Source organism: Mastacembelus armatus, chromosome 21 (assembly GCF_900324485.2).
Source record: "Mastacembelus armatus chromosome 21, fMasArm1.2, whole genome shotgun sequence".
Classification (NCBI taxonomy): domain Eukaryota; kingdom Metazoa; phylum Chordata; class Actinopteri; order Synbranchiformes; family Mastacembelidae; genus Mastacembelus; species Mastacembelus armatus.
In genome coordinates, this window is record NC_046653.1 from 20,654,255 (window position 1) to 20,677,039 (window position 22,785).

Genomic DNA, 22,785 nt, shown 5'->3' on the forward strand with positions numbered 1-22,785 from the left:
TCAGCAGTAGAACCCTATTGCGGTTAATTGAGTAATAAAGACTGAAATACGTGTAAAAAACTAAACAAAGGAGGAAGCAGTGGGATGAATAAAAAGTAAGAGCCACGGAGTATTTTAGGAGGTAATGGTGTGAGATGTGGGAAAGAGATATAAAGTGAACAAGTTATTCTCCAATCAATCTGTCACTGACCACGGCACTTTGTATTCTACCATGACACATTTATCTGTGAACCCAAGTGGCAGCGGACGGGAACGTTAGAAAGAATTAGAGGGCAGAGACAAGCACACGTAAGAGGAATACTGGTTAATACCTGCGTTAGGTCTGAAGAAACTGCTTTTTAAACATGTAGAGCTGTGTATTGGACTGTTAGTCCTTTTTTGCTACCAGCCAAAATGTGTCTGTTGGACAATGTGACAGAAACTGTGTCACAAACCAAAAGCTGGCATTGAAATGTGTGAATTTCTTTTGGCTACAAAAAATAAATCCCCTTTATTTAGGAAATCATGTGACTGGTTGTGTTAGACAACATATAACACAAAAACCGTCATAGCAAGCCATCAGTTTCATTACCATGTATCAGTATCAAAACCTGGATAACGTGGCGTCACCAGCACTTCATACTCTTTACAAGTACCTGCCCCACAGACACCCCCCCACACAGATGAATTTACTAAATATAACTCATATTAATTGATGGCCACCAGCTGTATGTTTTTCAGGGTTTGAGCAAATGCCAGAACAGTCCTGTAAATCCTGTTATTAGAGCCTTGAAAAATAAAAACCTAATAATAATAATATCTTAGCTTTTAAGTTAAAATGATTTCACTTACCTCTTTGGTAATATATTACTTCTAGATAACATTGTTATTAACAAGATATAAAAAGGAGTCAAAGTTAACTTAATTCAACTCACAAATATCCAGTTTTCTCTTCCAACCTGCCCTCACCTAATTCATGTTGAATTAGCAGTGTTAGCAGTGAATGATCTGAACCCAAATATAGTATTATTGAATACCAAAGATTCTGAATTAGTCCAGCCCCTTTGTCCTCTCTTGCCCTTGTCCATTTCACCCTCTGCTTCTTCCTATCTTGTTCTTCTCTCGTTGCTGAGCCGTCTCAGACTGCTCTGAAAGAAGGTGTCTCTGCTGAGCTCACAGACAATCAATCAACCACGTGCTGTCTCTAGCGGCTGGCTGTCTCAGTCAGACAGGTCTGGATGAGGCTGGGGATGGTGAGGGGTCTAGTGCCATCAGGGGACATCTCAGTACATCTGTCTCGCACAACTCAGTCTGCAGGTGCACAAGTGAGACTGTAACTTGGAGCTCTCTCTGGGACAGGTTGTTACTCATATCCCCAGAGATTATACAACACAGTTACGTTTTATTGACTCTCATTATTCCATCAGTTATTTTTACTGCTTGTATTGTGTCTTTCAGGTCTATTGTGTTTATTTTTACCTTAATAAATAAAAACACTATTGCTGCCATGTTTGATTGTCTTTTTGTTTAAAAACGGTAAATCTGATTTGAATGATCTGAATTTATTATAAAGTGTAACAGTGTAATTTTTTAAAGCTATGTCTTGCTGTTGTCTCTGTTGCAGGTTAATACATGGAGGACAGTTTTTGAATGGTTTAGCTGGTCCAACCATAATGAGCGCTGGCCCCTACCTCTCCACTACATGGTTTGCTCCTGACCAGAGAGCCACTGCAACAGCTGTGGCCTCACTCGTCTCCTACCTGGGAAGTGCTGCTTCATTTGTGGTAGGACCTCTGGTAGTGCCAGCCCCCAATGACACCCAGGCGGGAATCACAATGGCTGTTTCCAACAGCTCCATCCGAGACCGGATCCAGCTGGTTATGTATTCAGGTACTTACAACAGCTAGAAACTCTGACGGCATGGAGGATCGATAACGCATCATTTCAGCATCGTGTCGGGGACACAAAAGGACACAAATAAAATCAGGCGAGGGTATCAAAGAATTTTGCACAAACACCAAAAAATTCCAATTATAATCTTAATAACTGCCTTCTGAAAAATAGATTGCTGGGACTGTTATGCTTAACTGATTCAGAAAATTAAAAGCAGGCTGAAATAAGAAACAAGCGTGCTGTAATCGATTGAGGCTGTGGCTTTTGTTTAACCTAAGGTAGAATTGTTATTCATTTTTAAGAACAAAGCAGGCACCTTTTGTTAACCTAAAGTTTTGAAGGTTATCAAAGAAAAAGGACAGACATATGAAGTAAATTAAAATTTGCATGGTCCTAATCAGCTACCTCTCTGTGGAGTATAGTAGATCAATGTGAGTGGGAATGCAACTCCATCAGAGTAATAGGCAGCTGCTGCTTGATCAGTTCATGTGTGATGTAATCAAAGGTTCGTATGCAATATAGCTTTTAGAAATAATCATACTGTGAAATGATTTTTTTTTCCATGAGAAATACGTTAAAATATCAACCATGGTTGTGAGACGTGGGCCTGTATTTAGTCTGTGGTCTTGTCTGTTTGTTCCAGGGATGGTTTTAGAGGAGTGATGGTGAGTTTTATTTTATAATGTCAAACTGGTCTGTCTTATCTATGGAAATAACATGTATTTCTCTTCTGTCTGTGTCACTGTGCTCTGGCAGAGTTGACTGCAATTGCTGTGCTTTTTGTGGCAGTCCTGGTCTATTTCCCATCACGCCCGCCAATGCCTCCAAGCGTGGCTGCTGCAAGCCAGAGACTCAGTTACAGGAGCAGCATCTGCAGACTTCTTAGGTAAATGCAGACCCACACGCTGTCACATATCTAGTATCTACACACAAAGTCATCTGAAAGACTAATACTGTTTTTAGTGAGACTGTTCTGAGTCCATTATTCAGTATGCCTAACTTGATGTGCCCTTGATTCAATTCCAGTGTAGACGTATAAAGCAAGTGAGACTTCAATACTGCATTTGAAATTAGTTTCAGGTGCTGTCATCTTTTATGACATCAGACTCCAAGAGAGCAGTCAGGAGCAGATTTCTGTGGCACCTTTTTTGCACTGCCCTCTAACTGCTGTGTCTACAAATCCATTAGGTGTAGTTTGGTTTCTTATTTGCTGATGCAGTGCAGCTTCTTGTCTTAAAAAGTTAAAGTGACAGAATCTTCTGGAGCAGAAGGATATGGAATCTTAATGATTGGATCTGCCACTCACCATCTGCTTGGGTTGTTATCAAAGAAACTTCAGCCTTCCCTCTAGATTAATTACTAAGCTATAATGTACTAGTCTCTGCTGAAAACCACATCATCTCCTGCATCTAAACCATCACGGTCAGTTAGCTTTATATTCTCAAAAATCCACAGATGCACATGGTTTAAGAGAGAGAGATGATGTGTTATGACAAGGTCATAAATCTCAGGATTAGTGGAACGCATTTATTGATATTTCATCACCTTTGTCTTTTTTCCTGTCTGGGAAAAGCATAACGGGTGATCTAAAAGGAGAACCAGGGCCGATGATAGAATCACACTTCACTATAAACCTACAACACCCGATCCCCACCTTCCCCCTCAGATTTTCTACTCATGCAATATTTATCTTGTGAGCCATGAGGAAACAGCATTGCCTGGCTTGTGGAAGAATGACGCCCATGGCAGTGGCCAGGGATTAAAGGGCTGGAGAAGAAGAAAAGCTGGGCAATGCCGGCCAGGGAGTTGGCCTAGCTTTGTTGGCTCCACATGCAGTAAGAAATAGCTTCACTACAGTGCCTCTGACCAGCACAGAAAGGCTTAACTCCCCATAAGAGCTCCCTTAGATAGATGACACAGACCAAGCAGATACTGTCCTAATGCTTCATTTTGGACTGATGTACACATACACAAAGACACACACAGACTCACTAACTTAAATAGGCCATCCAGCTGAAAGGGTTTCTGTTCCACTTGTGATAGGCAGCCTTCCAGAGACCTGATTGGGCAGCATGTTGTATCTCAGTACAACAGCATCAAGTCATTAGTATTCTCTCACAGGGTGTGGACATAAAGCAGGAAAAGGACTTTTGCATCTTTGTGTCCATGTTTCCTCATATAGCAGGTAGGTGAAATAATGAAAACACTTCAGAAAAGAGTTCCGTTTTAAAGCTCCACTAATTAATATATAAGGTCAAAATTGATTAAATGATGTTGTAAAAATGCTGTGTTGCTGTGAAAATGTTTGGTTGTAATGAAAACCCACAGAGAATTAACAATTGTGCTGCTCTGCGGAGCTGTTTGCCCTTATTTAGATGATTGTTTTGGTTCATTTTCACCAGTGGCAGGCAGGCTGTCAGGACCTGTTCTGATACAGGGTGATACAGATTGGACAAGTGCATAGAAAAGTTTGTATATGTAGGCACAAACAAAATGGCAACACTTTGTGGCCTCCACAGTGACAGAAGGTAGCTGCCAGCTAGTCAGTCAGCCTCATAACCTATCCATTGACGTATCTGTTCATCCATTTACCCTGTCATGGTCTGAGCAGTGGTTAATGATCTTCAGCTTGATGAGCGCATCCAGCTGTTCACATCTGCTTCCACAGCAGCAGTCTAATTTGAAGCCTGAATATCTCTACACGTGGGATAAAGTTATGGTTTTATTCTGGTCACAATCTGAGGGAATGCTAAACAGCCTAAAGTCTGAGTATTGATTATCGCCGCCTTCCCAGTCATACTCACTGTAACTTTGCAAGTTGTTATTTTGATGCTCCAGCTGGAACTGCCAAGGACAAATGGCACTTAGCTGATGATGTTGCCAGCTCTGGGACTTCTTTGGAAATATTTCATCGCCAGGGAAATAAAAAAAGTTCCCTCCTCTTACCCAGTACCTAATGTCTGCTTGCTTACGTTTGGTTATCTAAATAAGCTCCCAGTCAGGGAAAAAGATGCATGGATATTGATTTCCTGCTGTTGTAGCAAGGTTAATGAAAAGGGTGCTTGGGGAAAAAAGCACAGAGGGTGCTCTATCATAGTACTTTTACGACTGTCCCCATACTCTCTCCTAGGCCAAGTAGCTTCATACTGCTAAGGACAAGACAGGCCTGCCACGGAGACAGGTGGTGCTTGTTTTTCTGTGGAGTCAAAGCTTTCTGTGAACAGAAGTGATTCATTGTCTGAAGTGCACCAATGTCAGGAAAAGGAAAGGCTGTGCATATGTTCACAACAGCAGTGCTCTTGCTGTAAAGGTGATGTGTTGAATGTGTTGAGACCAGCCCCCCCACCACCCCCAGTGTGTGTGTGTTTGTGTGCGTTTGTGTGCGTTTGCGTTTGCGTGTGTTTACGTGTGTGTGTGTGTGTGTGTGTGTGTGTGTGTGTCTGCGAACTGTGTCTCTGTATTGAGCACTTGAAGCCATAGTAAGGATGCAGGAGCCTCTAGGTGTTCTCCAGATGTCCCTGCATGATACCGCTCAGGATGCTGCCTGCATTGTAATGAACAAAGCGGTTGGAGAATAAATGTTAGAGTTAAATAGCATCCATAAACAAAAACACGGGAGAAGGAAAACAAAACAATCTATGAATCTGCTGCCTGGTCCGCCAGCCCTACCTCATTTGTCAGATGCCCAGTGATGCTAATCACATTGTTAGGGTGGTACTGATTTAAATCAGCATGCCACCTCATTGGGCGAAGGTGATTAGCGTGGGTGTTCCAAGTGATTGTAGCTGGTTTGCATTGTAGGGATTGGATTGGAGGGCTGCCATATACCCTAAAGAGGTGAGCTCTCTGTGTGCATACTACAGATGCATAAATAACTAGGCATATTAATGCCTTTTCCCCCCTGTTGTGCATAGTTCACTGTGACCTGATGAGATATTAGCAGACAGCTTGCAACAGACCCCACAGCACAATATTTGTAGTCTGAAGTTATTTATAACAGATGGAAGATGGTGCTTCATTCTTTTTAATGCGGTTTGATTTCAGTTAACCTGATAAGCAGCCATCAGTCGACAGTACGCTTAGTGCTGAAACTTAAGCCATTTTAATAGTTGGTTAACTGACAGTGAAGCAAACAGTTTTAATAATTAATAATAAAGACATTTATATAGCAAGCATGTCTAAGTGCCTTCTCAAATGTGAGAGCTCTCTGCCTTAAAATAGTAACATCATTGTAAATTGATTATTTTTTTAATTTTAAACTGTTGGTCAGATAAAATAAGAAATTAAAAAGGTGACTTCATTGTCAATGAAAATGTGAAAGCAAAGAACTCACCATGGCTGTGTACCATATGTTCAGTAGTAGGCATATGTAGCTGCCTGTGCTGTACCTCTCAGCTTTATTCTGGCAACTCTGGCCATTGTGTTCACATATTAGGTTACCTCCGTCCCTATCACAAGGATAGAGTTACTGCTGTGACAGGAGCATGATGATGAAACAGAGGTAAGTGTGTATGTCTGTAAGTAACAATATAGAGAAAACTAACTGGATCTGATGGCAGGCCTCCAGATTCTAAGAGGGGAAGTAGACATTCGATTATGCATCTTTCCCTGTTTCATCTCAAGCCAGTGATGTTAGGATGTAGGTTATACTTGGAGGAGGCACTATGCATTTATTAGTGACATTTTGTGGTTGGAATATAATAATGAATCCTCCAATTGAGGGTGTCCTGTTGCTTTAAATTAAGTGCCAAGGAATATATTCAGATGCCTTCACTTTTTGTACACTTTATTATGTTATATTAGAACATCAGCCGTTTTGGTTTAAATAGCAGACGTAGAAGACAGAAGATGTGGAAATGCTGAACCTTGTAATGATGGATGGAATCTGGGACATTGTGGATGCCTCACTGAATTCATTTCAAAATCTGCTTTTTGTTTTGAGCAAACCACTGCTTGTTAAAAGGAACAAATTCTGTTAAGCAGTTATTGATGTGCTGTAAACTATATATTGACATCTGATTGGGTTCAAATGAGAAGTAAAGTTTTACCCAGAAGACACTAATTGAGCTTGTCTTAGTAATGGGTTTGTTTCAGGCAGTATAAGTAAGTTGCTTAATAAATAAACTACTAGTTAATTAAGTTAATTAATTTAAATACTTATTGTCTTTTCACAGAACACTGTGTTGTCCAGCATGTCATGAAATTGTTCCAAGACATATGTGGTTCATATTTTAAGAGTGAAAATTTGAATTTTACATCTCTAATTTGTGTGTATGTTTTTTTTTTTTTTCCCTCTCTTCTTAGCAACCTGCGGTTTCTGATGATATCACTGGCCTATGCAGTCCCTACAGGAGTGATTGCCGGCTGGTCGGGAGTCCTTGACATGATCCTTACACCAGTCAACGTCAGCCAGGTGGGCAGCAAGCAAACCCAACAGAATAACATCTCACTTTTAATCTTGTAAATATTTTAGATTTGAATTAAAAGGAACATCACTAAAGCAATGTCACTAACAGCAAGAATTATAGTGGCTATGGAGTGTGCATTTTTTCCTATGCACATTTTAGCACCAAATCTGTGTGAGAAGCCGTTCCAAAGATCTTTCTATCAAAAAGGTGCAATCCTTAGTACTTATTTTAACTGCCTTTTGTAAAAATGTGTTGGGTCAATGCAGTATTTTGCATCATCATTTGAACATCCTGAATTTCCCCTTGGGGATGAATAAAATGCATCTTATCTTATTCAGCTTTTATCTTGGTTACCTTTTTCAGCTTGGTTATCTTATAGATGGGTAATAGTTGTAACCAAGAATGAATCCATATGAGTCCATTTTACAGGTTTGATTTTCCCATTTTAAAAACCTCCACTGTGCCAGCAATTTGCAAAGCTTTTACAATCCCACTTAAATGAACAATGGGCTGAATAGCCGGTAAGGGTTCTCGTCATTCTCATGGTTGCAATCATGAAATATCTTTCAAAAGCTCATCATTGCCTCAGAGGCTGAGGTCTGTCAGTGTCCAGTTGGTGCTTTATCGGCAATGCACAGAAAGCATGCACTACATTTTAAAGCAGGTCTGAAATACTGAAGATGTTTAAGGATAATTACCCTGAAAGCTTCTTATACAAACATTCTAAGTTTACTGCACTGTTAAAGCCCTCCAGACAGCTGAGCTTTTCTACAATGATTTATTAACTCAAGCCTGTCCTTTGTGAATACACTTGAAAGTTCAAAAACACTGTCCCTCCTCAGACAAAAAACAAATTCACTTCTAGGAACCTAAAAATAGAAGATGAAATGATCGTTTGTCTTGTTCTAATGATTATCTTTCTTGTTCTTTTTTCTAATCAATGAACCTGTTCAGACCTTTGGTCCACCTTTTGTGAAGGGCCCAATCAATTGCATTTCATCATTTGTTTGCCTGCTCTCCATTTTGAGTGTGAGACAGGTGAAAGAAGAAGACATGTTGAGTGGGACTGGCTGTCTGTTGCAGGTCCAAAAGCTCCAAGTTGTTTGCATCTTCAGCATGTCAACACAGCAGTATGTCGAAAGACAAACGGGGGGTCTTTTCAAGGTTATCATCAGACAGATGCTGTTGGAGAGTAGATCACACAGGAGAATGGAGGATGAGACAGTTCTTGTCACACCTCTATCTTTATACCACTGTCAGAAGGTGGTATTTTATTTTCTCTCTCTTCCACGTTTCTTTTATTCATGCTAGCTAAGAAGATAAAAAATGTTAAGAATAAAGGTGTGCTGCAGTGAGAGAAGCTATGTTACAGGATAAAACCTTGATCTTAAAAATAATTGCAACAATATAGTGGTGCACCTAAAGGTATGTGAGGCGGAGGAGTTCTAATGCACCAGTAGATTTTGGAAACTTTTCTGTGTTCTTCAGGCGTGGTGATGTTTATTCTTAAAGTTGTGTTGAAATTAGGAGACGCAAATACTGCTTTTTTTTTTTTTTTTTTTTTTTAAGCTCACCTGCTTATCCAAACAGTAGCTATAACTCATCCTGTTTTCTGCTATAAGCTTTGTTGACTCTGTAAGATCCAAACAGTGCAGAAATTCTGTGCTAGGAGTTAAATAAGCATTTCATACAAACACAAGATGTGATCTATATAGAACAATTTTTTTCTTTCTTTCTGTCCCTAAGCTCCCATGAATTTGCATTGGAACAAACATTTTTGATTTGATCTTTTCTCCCTGTTCTTTTATTATCTTTTTCTCATCCTTGAAAAAATGTTACTGAGTTTTCTCCTCTGATAATTTAAAATATGCAGTCAGTGCTGCAGGCAAATCATTGATAGCAAGAGAGCAATTTCATACTTTCTATTAATTTCCTAATGCTTTCTTATTATTTGTTCATTCTGGTGCAGATATGTTGTTATATGCAGGTGTACTCACAAACTCACTGACAAATTGTATGCATTGGTCCTTTGTTAATTTCTGCATTGTACTGGAACAAATTGCATTTTGTGTATGTGGCCTGTGTCAGTGTGTTGTGATTGAAAGTGTATGTCCGTCTGGAGATATCTGCACATCAGCATTAGATCTAATACATCACATCTACATGCAAATTTCCAATCATCTTGGTTCAATTCCACTGTCTGTCCTATTTGGAGGTTTCTGTCTACTTTTGGATACTTCTTTCTTTCCCCCTTTTTCTTTTCCGCTCCATCTCATAGAGGCAGGTTTGGTGCTGCAGACTCTCTTACTCATTTATTATTAGTGTCTCTATTGCAGATGTTAAATGCCGTCTTCTAAAGTGCACACATTTGACGGCGCTTAATTTGCTAGATCTTCTTCATGTAGGCATTTATTCTTAGTTTGTTACCAGATCTCAGGTCTCAGCTGTGTTTTTCAAGGTTCTTCCCAAAAGAATCTACAGTACATGCTTCTGTCGTATGTATGAGGTGTCGATGGCTGCTGCAAAGCAGCCGGTGCCGTTGTCATCAGATTAGACTCATTTTCTAAGGGTCTTAAAACTGTTGTTGGAAAGTTTCCTGATTGACAAAAGAAATGTGCCCTGAAGATGACGAAACCTGTTCCAGCACCAAGGCAGCTCTTTGTTCACAGATATCATGCTGTGAATGAAAGAGTAGAGAGAGTATAATAATGAGTTCAGGTTTGTACTTCTACCTTGAAACACTTTTGTTGTTGTGACCAGCAAACAGAGTACAAAGGTTGTTGAGATCAAAACAGCACCCACAAGTGGGGATTACCCCCTTTGGAGTGATTTGGGGAGCAGGTTACTGCCACAAGCGAAGCTCACTTCCATCTATTTAGAGTGTTTCTCAGTGAACATCTAGTGGCCATTAAAAATATTGCTACACAAAATATATCCACATTTACTCCAGCCCTGTAGACACACTGCTTGCCTCTCGGCGCAAGAAGAAATAGAAACAACAGAATTGGCCAGTTGCTTTGAAGCATTCATGTCCCAGTGGTAGTTTTTCAATTAATAGCACCTCAGACTGTGCATTATTGTCCAATACAGTCAGTCCATCCTTCCTTCAGATTGTTACAGCTTACTCTCCACTGTGATGGTAATTAAATAGGAAGTAGGAGTTAGGGTGAGACCAGAACAAGAACCATTCAAACATAAACGGATGGTGAGATGGTTTGACAGTGCTAAGGTGTATTTTGGTTAGAATCCGTTGTGGCATTAGTAGATGATCTGAGAAAGTAACTGCACTCCTGTAGCCTTAAAATACCCACTGTGTGAGCTCTGCATGGGGAAGTGTGCTAAACCTGCAGACAGAAGGATTAAGCACTGAGCTTGGCATCACCATAATGCGTATGACGTAGGTAAAGTTCTGTGCTGTGCTCATCAGTTATATGTAATTGCTGTTTTAATGGAGATGAACCATTAAGAATGCACAGAACTGAAAGGCTGGGACAGTGTGCTACTTTTAGTTTTCTGTTTTTATTCCTTTAAGGCACCACATTTCTGGAGATGTGTAACTTTATCAGAATGTATGCTCTGCCATTAGATAGAGTACTTCCTTGTTTGTGGATTTTCTGGGATTACGTGAAGTGACCTGGATTTGGAGTACCATATTGAACTAACGCTAATGATATAGGCTTTGATGATCATTTTAAAATGGCATCTAGCAAGAGACTAAGAGAGAACATTAGGAAAACAACCATTAATGTGACAAGAGCCTGAGGTCCTGGCATTCCCTGACACCAGTCATCTCCAGTTTATTGACACAATCACAATACAGTAGACATGATTAAGCTTCAAATGTGGCCCTTTTTAGATTCCAAAGCACTAAGAATACAGCAGTTAATTAACTCTCCACCCAAACATGAAACATAGTAATTTGCATCTCTGAATTGAAATAGCTTGGCAAGTAATTTGTGTTTAGATTCCTAATTTGGTGCATCGACTGATGCGACATTATATGCCTTGGAAACCTTTGAAATTGTGCTACACAGCCTACATAGATAATAAGCAGCGACTCTGTGTGCCATGGGTTTGTGGGTGTTTAAATGTTTGTGAATCAAATATTTTGATCCTTGTCATTTACTGGGGGAGGTGCTGTTCACCTCACCATGCTGCCTCAGGCCATGCAAACAAAAGATGTGTCTCTCCGATGAGCTTTTAGCGTGGCTGGCCCACACAGAACACTTGGAGTGGAGTGTAATTTGGATCAAATGTAATGACATTTTGACATTCATCACTTTCTGAGCCAGAATACATTTTACATTTAATAACTTTGATAGTCCACTTTTCTTCATTATAGACTTTCCTGACAGGTCATTGCAAAAAATGATTAAGCAAAAAGCACTGGATCCTACTTTAGATACTGCCTCTTGCAGTCACATCTTCCATCTGGGTGGATTTGGGTGAATTTGAATTATTGCCTCTGGGAGATTGATGGAAACCAACTGTCATCTCTGGCATTCTGAGACATTCTCACATGGGTGCCACATACTGGTTGGTTTTATTGTATGTGTGCACACATATGTACAGTACTCTTGCTTTATGTTACCTCTTATTGATTTCGTGGTTGTCCCTTGCCCATAAAATGTTCTCTCCTGACTTTAAGACCAAATGTAAGATCTGGACTTCATGTGTGTAAATATTAAAGGACAACAGTCTGACACACAAACACATATACATTGCTGTTCTCACAGCAGGTGGTAAAAGTATAGTGATTGATATCCAGGCATTTACTCTCTGTCTAGCTCTGTCCTCACAGTTGGAGATTGCATAGTGAACAATTTAAAGGAAAAGGAAAGACTCTCTACATATCCCTATAACATCCCCACTACCAACTGGTTGATCTGAATGTTAAAGGGATATAACAGAGAATAGGAGTGTGTAGCATAATTAACTATTAACTATCTTTTCCTTTTTGCCACACAGGTGGATGCAGGCTGGATTGGTTTCTGGTCGATTGTTGGTGGGTGTGTGTTTGGAGTGGCAATGGCCAGGTAAGCTATACTCCCACTCTCAAACTCTATGTATTTGGATAGCCTTCTTATCTGTTATTGTTTTGCTTCCTTATCGTGTGACTGTTGAATGTGGTTTGAAGTAACTTAAAAGGGAACATAAATATAATGCCACACTTCCCTTGTTCCTGACTTCTGAATTGCCCCCACTGCCCCTCCCCGTCCCTCTAATCTTCTCAGCTTTTAGGCAATAACTAAATGGCAATTCAGTCTGATTAGGCTAATCCCACCTAGCTCAGTGAAAATTTGATGAAACCACTGAGGCATTAAATTAGAAAATAAGCATTTATTGTAGCCTTTTACATTTGTAGATATTCTTTGTAGCTGCATCTGGCATATTCCACATGTAATCCCGTAACCTAGTGCAGTGTTGTCTCTAAAATGGATGGACAATTACCACACACTGACCACAACATGGTAAAAGGTTACAACTCTTGTCTGCTTCACAACTGCAGTGAAAAAAAAATGTTTGCTACAGTTTTTGCTACATTACACTGAAAATATGCTTTGAATGCAAGGAACATTTCTTGTTAAAGCAACTCCACCTGGACACAACACACCACATCTGCAACAGTAATTCAGACTGGAAGGTTTACATTTTATGAAAGCCACCTGTTGCAGTGTACGAATGAATATACCTTTGGTGCAACATAGAAATACAGGAAAGACAATACTGTCCTTTAATTGTGGAAATAATCGATTCATAGTGTCTGCAATGGCATTTCCTATGCCTCTGCTACCTGAATAACATGATTAGAAACTCATAACTTTTGAATTTTCCTCAGAGTGGACTAGCTCTGGTCACTTGGTATACATAGGTATGGCAATTAAGTCTTTCCCCGTCACACTAAGGAAGTTTTACTGTTTAGAACATTATTAATAACTGATAAATCTCACGTAAAGAACAATAGAAGGTCAACATGAGGGGAGGGGGCAGGGAGGGGGGGGGGGGGGGGGGGGGGGGGGGGGGCTCTCTTGCTCCCATCATCTAATCTACTCTCTTTTAATGTATGATCTGAATCCAGTGACACTATGATAGAGTGAGGGGAGTAGATGCTAATGCAACTGCCACTTTACCTCCATTGATGGATAGGGAGTCACATTGCAAAGACAAAGTGTGGCGTCTGCAAAAGCAACGGATTCATTCATGCTCTGACGGATATGTTTACCACAGGCTGCAGCCCAATCAGCACTTCAAGGCAGGCCCACTGTTTTCTTTAAGTTGTAATCAGGGAAATGAGCCCATAACTCCCCACTGTTAATCAATGAAACTGTTTGCAGCATGAGATGAAAGTGTATGTAAACAGAGCTGTTGAATTATTAGTGTTGATTACATAGACTCCAAATCTGTGGAGGGATTGATTGCTCTCTTTTTGGTGCAACAGTTGATAGTGAAATGAAACTCGGCTTTAACAATTTGCTACATATCATTTGCTCTAACTGTGCTAAACATGAGTGGTGGTGGTTGGGTTTGAACTTGTTTCAGTCAGGGATTATGTCAGTGAGTTGTGGGCAGCAGTGTGGTATGTTTGGCTGTGCTATGTTTATTGGCATTTTGCTTTGTTCATTTTTATAACGCAAACAAATATGGTCACTGGTACAATAAGAAATAAGACTTGTGGAGCCAATGCCAAGGTGCACTGAAGCTGATCTGCCCCAGCACTTTACTAAGACACTGAATATAAGTTTTACCTTTAATTTATCAGCTGCCCATTTATCTGTGCGGTATGCTAAGATAAGCTAAGTTAAAACATTATAGAAATTAAACTGTTGCTTCTGGGTCATCTGCAGGAAGAAGACATTCATTAAGCACCATATATGTTTTTTTCTGATGTCTGCTGTTTGATTGTAATGCTTATAAATGCAGTTGACCTAGAGTCCTTTTGTTGGAGATTTGCTTTAGAACAGCAGAAACAGAAGTTCAACTGTATCTTTATTATTGTCTGTCTCTGCTCCCTTAAAACCAAGTGCTTCCTCTCTCCGCTGTTTTCTTCTCTTTCTTCATCAACTCGCTGCAACTTTGCATCATTATATACATTCCCAGGAAAGCTCGTTGTAATGAACAGAGCAGAGAGCAATTATTGTCCTCCGTCTCATACACTAACACCCATTAAGTTGTTAATGTTGAGATGTGACTTCTTATATGCCACTAGCTGGCCCTCTTCCTCCAGCTAGCACAGTACTGTGTCAGTGCTCAACACAGTTTGCCACAGGGAGCAGGAAATGGCCCCCTTTAAATGCTTTTTGTGTTGTAGGTGTTGCTTCAAATTTTAAGTGGCTTATACTCCTGCAAAGCTAAATTTCTTAGGGGATCTGCACTTGCACTTTGCCAGAAAAAACACAGGCTGTTTGCAAACATTTCACTGCCTGTGTCTTGCCAGTGGATAGTTGAATGGCAGGGAGCTTAATACAGCAGGTTCAATTAGTTGTGGTGAATGCTTCAAGGTGTGGCACCGTCACAGAAACATACATTCTGGCAGCTGTTTAATAACGTGCCCTAGACAAAAACTGATTGGATCACAGTGCCATGTTGCATACCTTATTCACAGATTGAGGAAAACAAAAAGAATAACTAAGAAGAGTCCCTTGCTGTCTTTTCATCACAAGCCCCTGGAACAGAGCAGGAAGAGGGGCTGAGGAAGAAAGAGGTGGCAGAAAACAGAACCATATTTTTCTCTTTTCTTTTACAAATAATACTCCATGTGGATGAGATGAGATAGAGCAAGCACAAATGACTTGTCAGCTAGTGCCTAATTTGTTTTGCCTGCTAATAGGAACAATCTGTGATATTATACCATCTACACCTGATTATTTACTGCATGTGTCCCACTAAAAACATGGACAGGCCCAAATCATAAATGATCAATTGAACAGACTGATATTAATTCGTCAAACTCTGCAGGTACTGGGAAAGCAGACAATGGAATCCAATTCTACATGACTTCAATGATGCTATCTTAATGGTCAATAAATCCTGTTAGAGCACTGTAAAAGATAGGCTTTTAATTCCAACATTACTGCATGAGATGGCACAACCCTCTTTACTCATTGAGTAGTGAGAGCAGAGCACTGAGTGACAGTACTGCAGACTTGAAACCCTTTAGAGAAATGTGTCTTTTTGACCAATATTATTCTGTATTTTTGTATCAAAATCCTTTGAAAACTCCAAAACCAACCAAGAGGTTTTAATACTTTCCTGACATGTCTGTGGCAAGCCCTTCTATTTCTATTAAGGATGCAAATAAAAAAGGTGCCATATAATTGCATTTTTATGAAAGATGCAGTCATTTCTTCAAGCAACTTGGCACCATTTTTCAACAAACGTCACTGAGATGGGAGTAAATAATGCATTTGTTGGCAGCTGTGAATTTATACAAATTTGATGCTCTAATCAAAATATATTAGAGTGGCCATGTTAATTTTATTTAAGGAACATTTCACCCAGTGTGACATCATATCTCACTGATGTGGTTTTAATTGTTTTTGGACAACGGTTGGGTTCTGTGGCACAGGGGAATAAAGAACTGTATAGCATGCTTTGACTGCACAAGCATTACTTTGTAGCATTGAAGATTGGGTTTAGTCGTAAGAGAATTCATTGACAGGCACAGAAACGGAATATTGCTGGCCTTACATTGAAAAACACAATACCTTTGGTGGTTGGATATTATGTATGCTCACCGTTAGCCGTAAGCCTGTGGTCCTCAAGATCTAAACTCCATTCTTTTGTATTAGTTTAATTCATACTCTATTAAACCAGACGTATCTTGCAAATTCAGTGACCAAGCAAATAAGCTGCTTATGGTGTTTCTTCCTGGAGGATTGATTGGAGCTGATACAGCAGAGTAACTCGTGATTCTGTCTGCAAAGAAACGAGGGCTTGGCTGGGTACAGACTAAGGATTGTGTTCCTCTCTGACACCAGGGGTGGTTGAATAGTTGTGGATGCATGCCAACCTGTGGCCGGTGAGTGATGCAGATTTGAGGGTGTAGCTGTGGGAAGGGAACCCAGACATCTCTGTTTAGTGTCAAGTACTTGGCGGTCTGACCAGACTATAGTCAGTACACTCTCCAAAACAGAAATATGACAGCAGTAGAGCAGTTTATCAAAAAAAAGACCAACAGATTTCATCATGGTATGCCCCTTAGCCTGCTCTAAATGATCTCACAGTGATTTCAGGTCTGCGAAGACTGAATGGCAGCTCATGAAACCTCAGGAGACTTTGTCATCTAAAAATGCCATCCCAGAATGCTCTGATCCATCCAAAAGATGATTTCCCTCATCCCATCGCTCTCAGCAGAACTGACAGAACTTTACAACGTAGCTGAACTAATCATCCATTTCCAACACTTCTTATTCTTGCATTAAATTCATTGTTCACGTTCAGCCCTCTTTTCTCAAGCATCTTGTCTGTGAGCAACTAAACAAAAGTAATTAGTCTGTCTTTGCTACAGGCTTCTGTAGCTTCATCTAATCTTTCACAAGCATACATATGCATACCCAGAGGAGCATAGAGGACTTAATGAACTATGAGGGTTTCAGAAACGGCTGCAAAGAGAAACCACAATGAGAGAGTTTGGAAATGGCCCAATGGCTTGTCTTCCACAATATAATACAATGTGCATCTCAAGTCTGCCTGCTTAGCTGGTGGGACAAATTGAATCAACCCTTGGAATAATGACTAGTACAACTGATGCACTCAGAAACTGGGAGAAGGAAATGTTCTAGCCATTTTCTGAAACAATGCATGTCGGCAGTAATAGATGATGACACAAGTCACAGAAGAAACAGACACTGAGAAATTGCATAGTTGCTCATTGTATTTATGAAGGATGCCTCTTGTTTTAGAAGCAGCACCCTTTATTCACTTCAGTAATCTTGCTTTCTTTTTGATCATGTGTTTTTAGCTTTGCATCAGTGCTATTTTTATATATTGATGTTTCTCCTTTTATACTCTTTCCACCCACCCACCCTCAGGTTTGCAGACTCTATCCGTGGGATGCTGAAACTGATCTTGGTGCTGATGTTGGCAGGAGCCTCATTGTCCTCTACCTGGTTCACACTTACCTTTCTGAGCAGATTCACTCACTTCCCCTCCACTGCAGGTGGGTTCACAACAGCATTCCTGTCAGGGTTACATTGCAAACAAGCAGTTGGGAGCCCCTGAAACAACCTAGAGCTAAAATTAATTTGGTGGATAGATTTGCCAAAGGCAGGGCAGTCCGGCCTGACTTATTATGTGGATTTTAGGTGGACCAAAATACAGATGTGCTTCCTATGTATCCCAGCTTACTGCACATAGACCAGCCTTTCAGCGTTTGAACAGTGAAATATTTTGTGTGGACTGGATTTGAGATGCAACAGTAGGTTTAAGACTAAAGTGCTGACTTTTATCATTAATTTGAGGGTGTTGTATATTAGATTAGCAATGTTGGAATTGCAGCCCATTTGATGGAACCAAAAGTTAAATACATTTACCTTTTATTGTGATAGAAATTTCTTGGCAGTCAATAAATGACTTGTGTCTACAGCACACACAGATCAGCAGATGTCTGTCTAGTACTGTTTAGCAGGTATTGATGTAAACACTCAAAGACCTTAAAAGCTCAGTCAGATATAACCATATATAAGCCTAGTACAGAGCCAAAATAATTTAAAAATGTCCATATTTTCCAAATATGTAAAAGATGCATTGTGTTTTCAGTTTTTGCCAAAACCAGTCCAGTCAGGAAAAGGCAGCTAAGTCTACTAATGTCCCTAATGGGTTTATCACTAAGCCAAGCCACTGAGCATACAAGCATGTCGTTCAAAGCCAGTGATTCTAGCCATCATCATCCATCATCATCCATCATCATTCTCCAGCTCTGGCACTGCTTTTTTCTATCAGAGGTCCTCTTATCCCAGACGCTGGCAGTCTGCAGCAACCAGGCTCTGACTTTGTTCATCCACCTGGCATATCATATAGAGGCAGCATGATACTGCAACAAAACCCCTTATTGTCCCAGTGTGGAGCATCAGTAGCTCACACACAGTTCCACACTTCCTGCCAACAACTAACCACTCTTTAAAAAAAAAAAAAACAGAAAAAAACAATTTGTGTATTAGTTTAGTAGACTTTGTATTATCCTTCTGTTCTGCTGTTATCAGCTATACATGTTATGCAGTAAACCTGCATACTGGATACTTTGGCTTTAGGACTGCTTGCTGGAGAAAATAATCAATTTAGATCATCTTGACCTTTAGGAAACTATGATAAGTATCATTCACTATTTTCTGACATTGTACAAAGAATGATATGTAGGTTAATAAATAATGAATATGATTGTTGGTTGCAACTCTAAATTTATAATGTCAAGTCTTCATATAAAAGACATTTATATGTCAGGTCTTCATAACAAAACTCCAAACATAATTTCTAGACTAAAAAAAGATTGTCTTCTCTGGTTGCCAATAAGATACATCCCATGTTTCTCTGTTGCTGTGCTCGCTACATCTCCTTCTTTCAAGGGACCTCCTACAGTCTTTTGGGAATTGGTAGCAAATAGCCCAGTTAAACATCAGGGGGAGTGTGCAGTGGTTGATATCAGTGCTTCATTAGGGTTGAATAAAGAGGAACAGGGGTGAAGCCTGCCTTTGATGGCTGCATGAGTGGTGCCTGGCTTCTGCATTACAGGCACATGAGGGCCCTCAGAGGCACTGTGATTAAAGGAACGTGCAGGCTAATGGGGAACTCATTTGGACCAATCTGCTGTGTTAAGGGAGATGGAGGATGTTGCAATGCTCCAGAGGTGATGGCTTAATCTCTTCACACATCCATTCTAATACACATTCATAGGTTTTACTTTGGCCCTGGCCAAAGGACTGCAGCTGAGACTACACCATGAGCTAGCCAAACATACTGAACACTTTCTGATTGCTCTGCAAACATATATTTTGCAGCAGCAGCCAATATTGACTTCATCCTTGTCCTCTCAGAGGAGCAAATGACATGATTTTTACTATGGAAACTACTGTGCATTTACATTTCAAAAAACAAGAAATTTAATTTTAACGTGATCAACATATGATGTATAATAAAATGCAAAATAATTTGAAATTCAAGTTGAATTGCTGTCACAGTGCCATCAAAGCCTCTTGTCACTCTGTGAGGAAAGTTTCTCCTTATGGAGCTAATAGTAGGGCCTGGCATCACACTTTGGCACCTTATTGGCAACAACCAAATGTGTCCATAGAGTATCGGACTATCCAAAACCACTAAGTGCAAAAAGGTGACAAAGTATGTATGGTCTGATATCTGATAATGAATGAGAAAGCATGGCCAGTCCTAGTTACAAGAACAATAATGTCAAAAAGTATTCAAACCTTTTCACTTTTAACACACTTCATTATGTTTTAGATTTTATTCTAAACAGTTAAATTTACTTTTTTGTCCATCAGTCTACATTCAGCAACCCATAATGAAAATGAAATAGTTTCATTTACTATAGTATTCAGACTCTTTGTTGTGGCACTCCAAATTTTGGTCAGCTGCATCCTGTTTGCTTTGGTTTTTCTTGAGAGGTATCTTGGGTGACTTGTTGTTTTGGTTCCATCCTGTAGTAAATTGCCACCTTAGGGGGTGGCATTCTAAATTAAATGTTGTTTTGGGATGAGGGTTTGTCATAAATCTTAGTGCTGCTGAGAACAAATGGCACAATAGGAAGCCTTAGGAGGTAGCATAAATCACCACTGCTCTTCCATAAACTTGACCACTATGCCATCTTTTTAAAGAGTTGCTCAGATGGGATTTGATATTCAGTAGCATGAAAGTTCCCAGGTAACTGCAACTTATTGTTCAACTTTTTCTTTTGCTTTTTACAGCCACCCTGTATACTTCATGTATCCTGGTTGGCATTTTCTGTAGCAGCAGCGTGCCAATCTTCTTTGAGCTCTTTATTGAGACAGTGTACCCTGTCCCTGAAGGCATCACCTGTGGAGTGGTCACTTTCCTGGGGAACCTGGTCACTGGACTGCTTCTCTTCTTTCTCACCTTTTATTGCAAAGGTAAGACAGGAGTACTGTATAGGTTTGAATGGGGTGTGATGACTCCCTACTGATGTTATATATAAATGGTTGAATTCATTTCTGCCCCCACTGCCGAATTAATATCACAGGGTTATAATAATACCACTGATTTTTTTTTTTTTTTTTTTTTTGGTTTGCTTTTTCATTGACAGTAATTAGCAGTGTGATCTATTCAAAAGCTTTCTGTCTTCCTAATGGTTTCCAGCACCTTCCAAAAGCCTCAGGCACTATTGTTTTCACAAATCCATTTCAAATCCTGAAATGCTGCTGATAAAAGGCAGACGGTGGGAAAATTAGATTCTGATGCAGAATCTGTAAGGTAGCCTGATAATTATCTTTGAGTTGGCTACCTAGCAGACTTGATAAAATAATTTAGGACCACAACAGAGAGGACAGCATGTCATCTGCTGTCCCTCTGCCTCTGTGGCTTCACAGGAGAATGTAAACTTAATCTAGTCATCCATGAATGTGACTGTGTGAGCAAGAGTACATTTTTGCATGCATGTGTATATGTTATGTACTCCAGACAATCCTCTTTGCCAACCTACAGTACTGTGCAAAGGTTTTAGGCAGTTTAGATGTTTCAGATTCTTATCACACAACACCACCAGGTGTCTGATTGATCCCACATTCTTAGTGCATCCCACTGTGCAGGACAACAAGTCCATAAAGAACCCATTACAGTTCATAAGAACTATTTTCAGGGGCAACAAGAACCAGGTGTCCTGCAGCAGATGGTCTGACCTCGTCAGGTGAAACCAGAGGGAACTGCTGCTGGTTAAAGGGCAAAGGGGAGTGCTCCAAATACTTATAAGCACGGTAACCTTTATTGCACTTTGTATGAAGTTAACTGATAAATGGATTTATGTCATTTATGGCAGATGTGTCACCTGTGTATTTTTAGTACCTATATCTTTTGCACCATGGTTTCATTATCCCTTTCTGTAAGTTTGACTACATTACAGTTTTAAGCAGATGGACAAATGCATCGGTCTCTGCCCTATGATGGTTTTAGTAAATAAAAAATATATTAACACCTCATAATTATTCATGAGCCTTGTCCTCTTCCTCTGCCAAGTCTGTCTGATTGCTACAGTGCTACTGACAGCTGCTGCCTGATAACTATCTTGATCCTGCCTTTTGGGTTGTCTTGCCAGTGCAGGTGGATTCTGATTGTTGTTTGACCTGAACAGCCCTCAGGGCCCGTTAACAAGGAGCAGAACCAGGTCATAACAACAGTTTGTCTCATCAAAGATTGCAGAACATTTACATGACACACACCCCAAATGAGAAGATTTTAAAGGCTTATTTTCGGTTGGACATATCTGTTGATATATTTCTGATTAAACGATTAATATTTTGGGCTTCAAGTGTCAGAGAGTAATGATAAATACCCATCAAAGGTTAGAGCATAAGGTAATATCTGCCAATTTTAGTTTTTGTCTAAACAACATCTAAATGTTGTGTTTTAATTCTCTTGTCATTCAACAAATTGCTTACTGGATATTTCTGCATTCACATTATAGTTTCAGAGTTGGCTCAGGTGAAGTGTGTAGACAGAGCTAAAGGGATGGTGAGTGGTTTCGTTTAACAGAGCAGTAGTTAAAGGATATATCCAACAGAACATTAAGCTGTTTGAAAATTGTGATCCTGATGACAAGCAATGTATTTTGAATTTCCTGAGCTGGCTGTATGTCAGCATGGTGATAAAACATACATTAGACAGCAATATACCAGGTGTGGATTGACAGAGCTTTGGGTAGACAAGAGTAGCTGCAGGCCAGCGCACACACAATCATAGGAGTAGCACTCATAAAAAATGCATGATGTATCTTCTGCCTGACACTCTGCAGTGCTGAATGATAGACCGTTTGGTGTGCTTGAAGTTGTGTAGCTGTGTACTTTGTTTGTTGCTGCTCTTCTGCGGGTGTGTATGTATGTGGCTGTTTTTGAGTGCAGATGCCAGTGCACGTGTGTGGGTAAGCTGAAGGCCTTCTGTTATGCTGAGATGGATCCTGACAACTTCCCCGCAACAGCTGGGGAGAAGATCAAGCTGAGATATTGGAGGCTTTTGCTTCACCACACTGAAGTTGTCTAATGGAGTATGATGCATCAAAGCTCTCTTGTCAGAAAGTTCACACTGCAGACACGCAGGCGTTGTACATGTGAGCTTGCAGATCCAGAGTACTAGATTGCCACATATTTTGCCAAACTTATGCTAACAAAGCAGTGTTCATGAACTTTTTTTTTACCCCTCAGCCCCTGAAGGGAGCAGGTTGCTAAAGTCTGCTGTTCCTTCCACATGAGCAGGTAACAGACCTTCATTTGCAGGTTAGACCTTTAACAACTGGGCCATAAATCAATGCAGGATTGTAACAGAGTACAGG

The 22,785-nt window shown here is 40.1% G+C and overlaps 1 protein-coding gene across 1 annotated transcript in view; it reads left to right on the forward strand.

Moving 5' to 3' along the window:
• The window catches only part of slc49a4 (solute carrier family 49 member 4), a 37,915-nt gene that overhangs the window by 8,909 nt on the left and 6,221 nt on the right, over positions 1-22,785 (forward strand). Inside the window, exons 3-8 of the mRNA XM_026295900.2 lie at positions 1,604-1,869; positions 2,629-2,758; positions 7,177-7,285; positions 12,249-12,316; positions 17,312-17,439; positions 20,195-20,377. Of these exons, the coding sequence (XP_026151685.1) occupies positions 1,604-1,869; positions 2,629-2,758; positions 7,177-7,285; positions 12,249-12,316; positions 17,312-17,439; positions 20,195-20,377 (884 nt within the window). The remainder of the gene's footprint in view (positions 1-1,603; positions 1,870-2,628; positions 2,759-7,176; positions 7,286-12,248; positions 12,317-17,311; positions 17,440-20,194; positions 20,378-22,785) is intronic.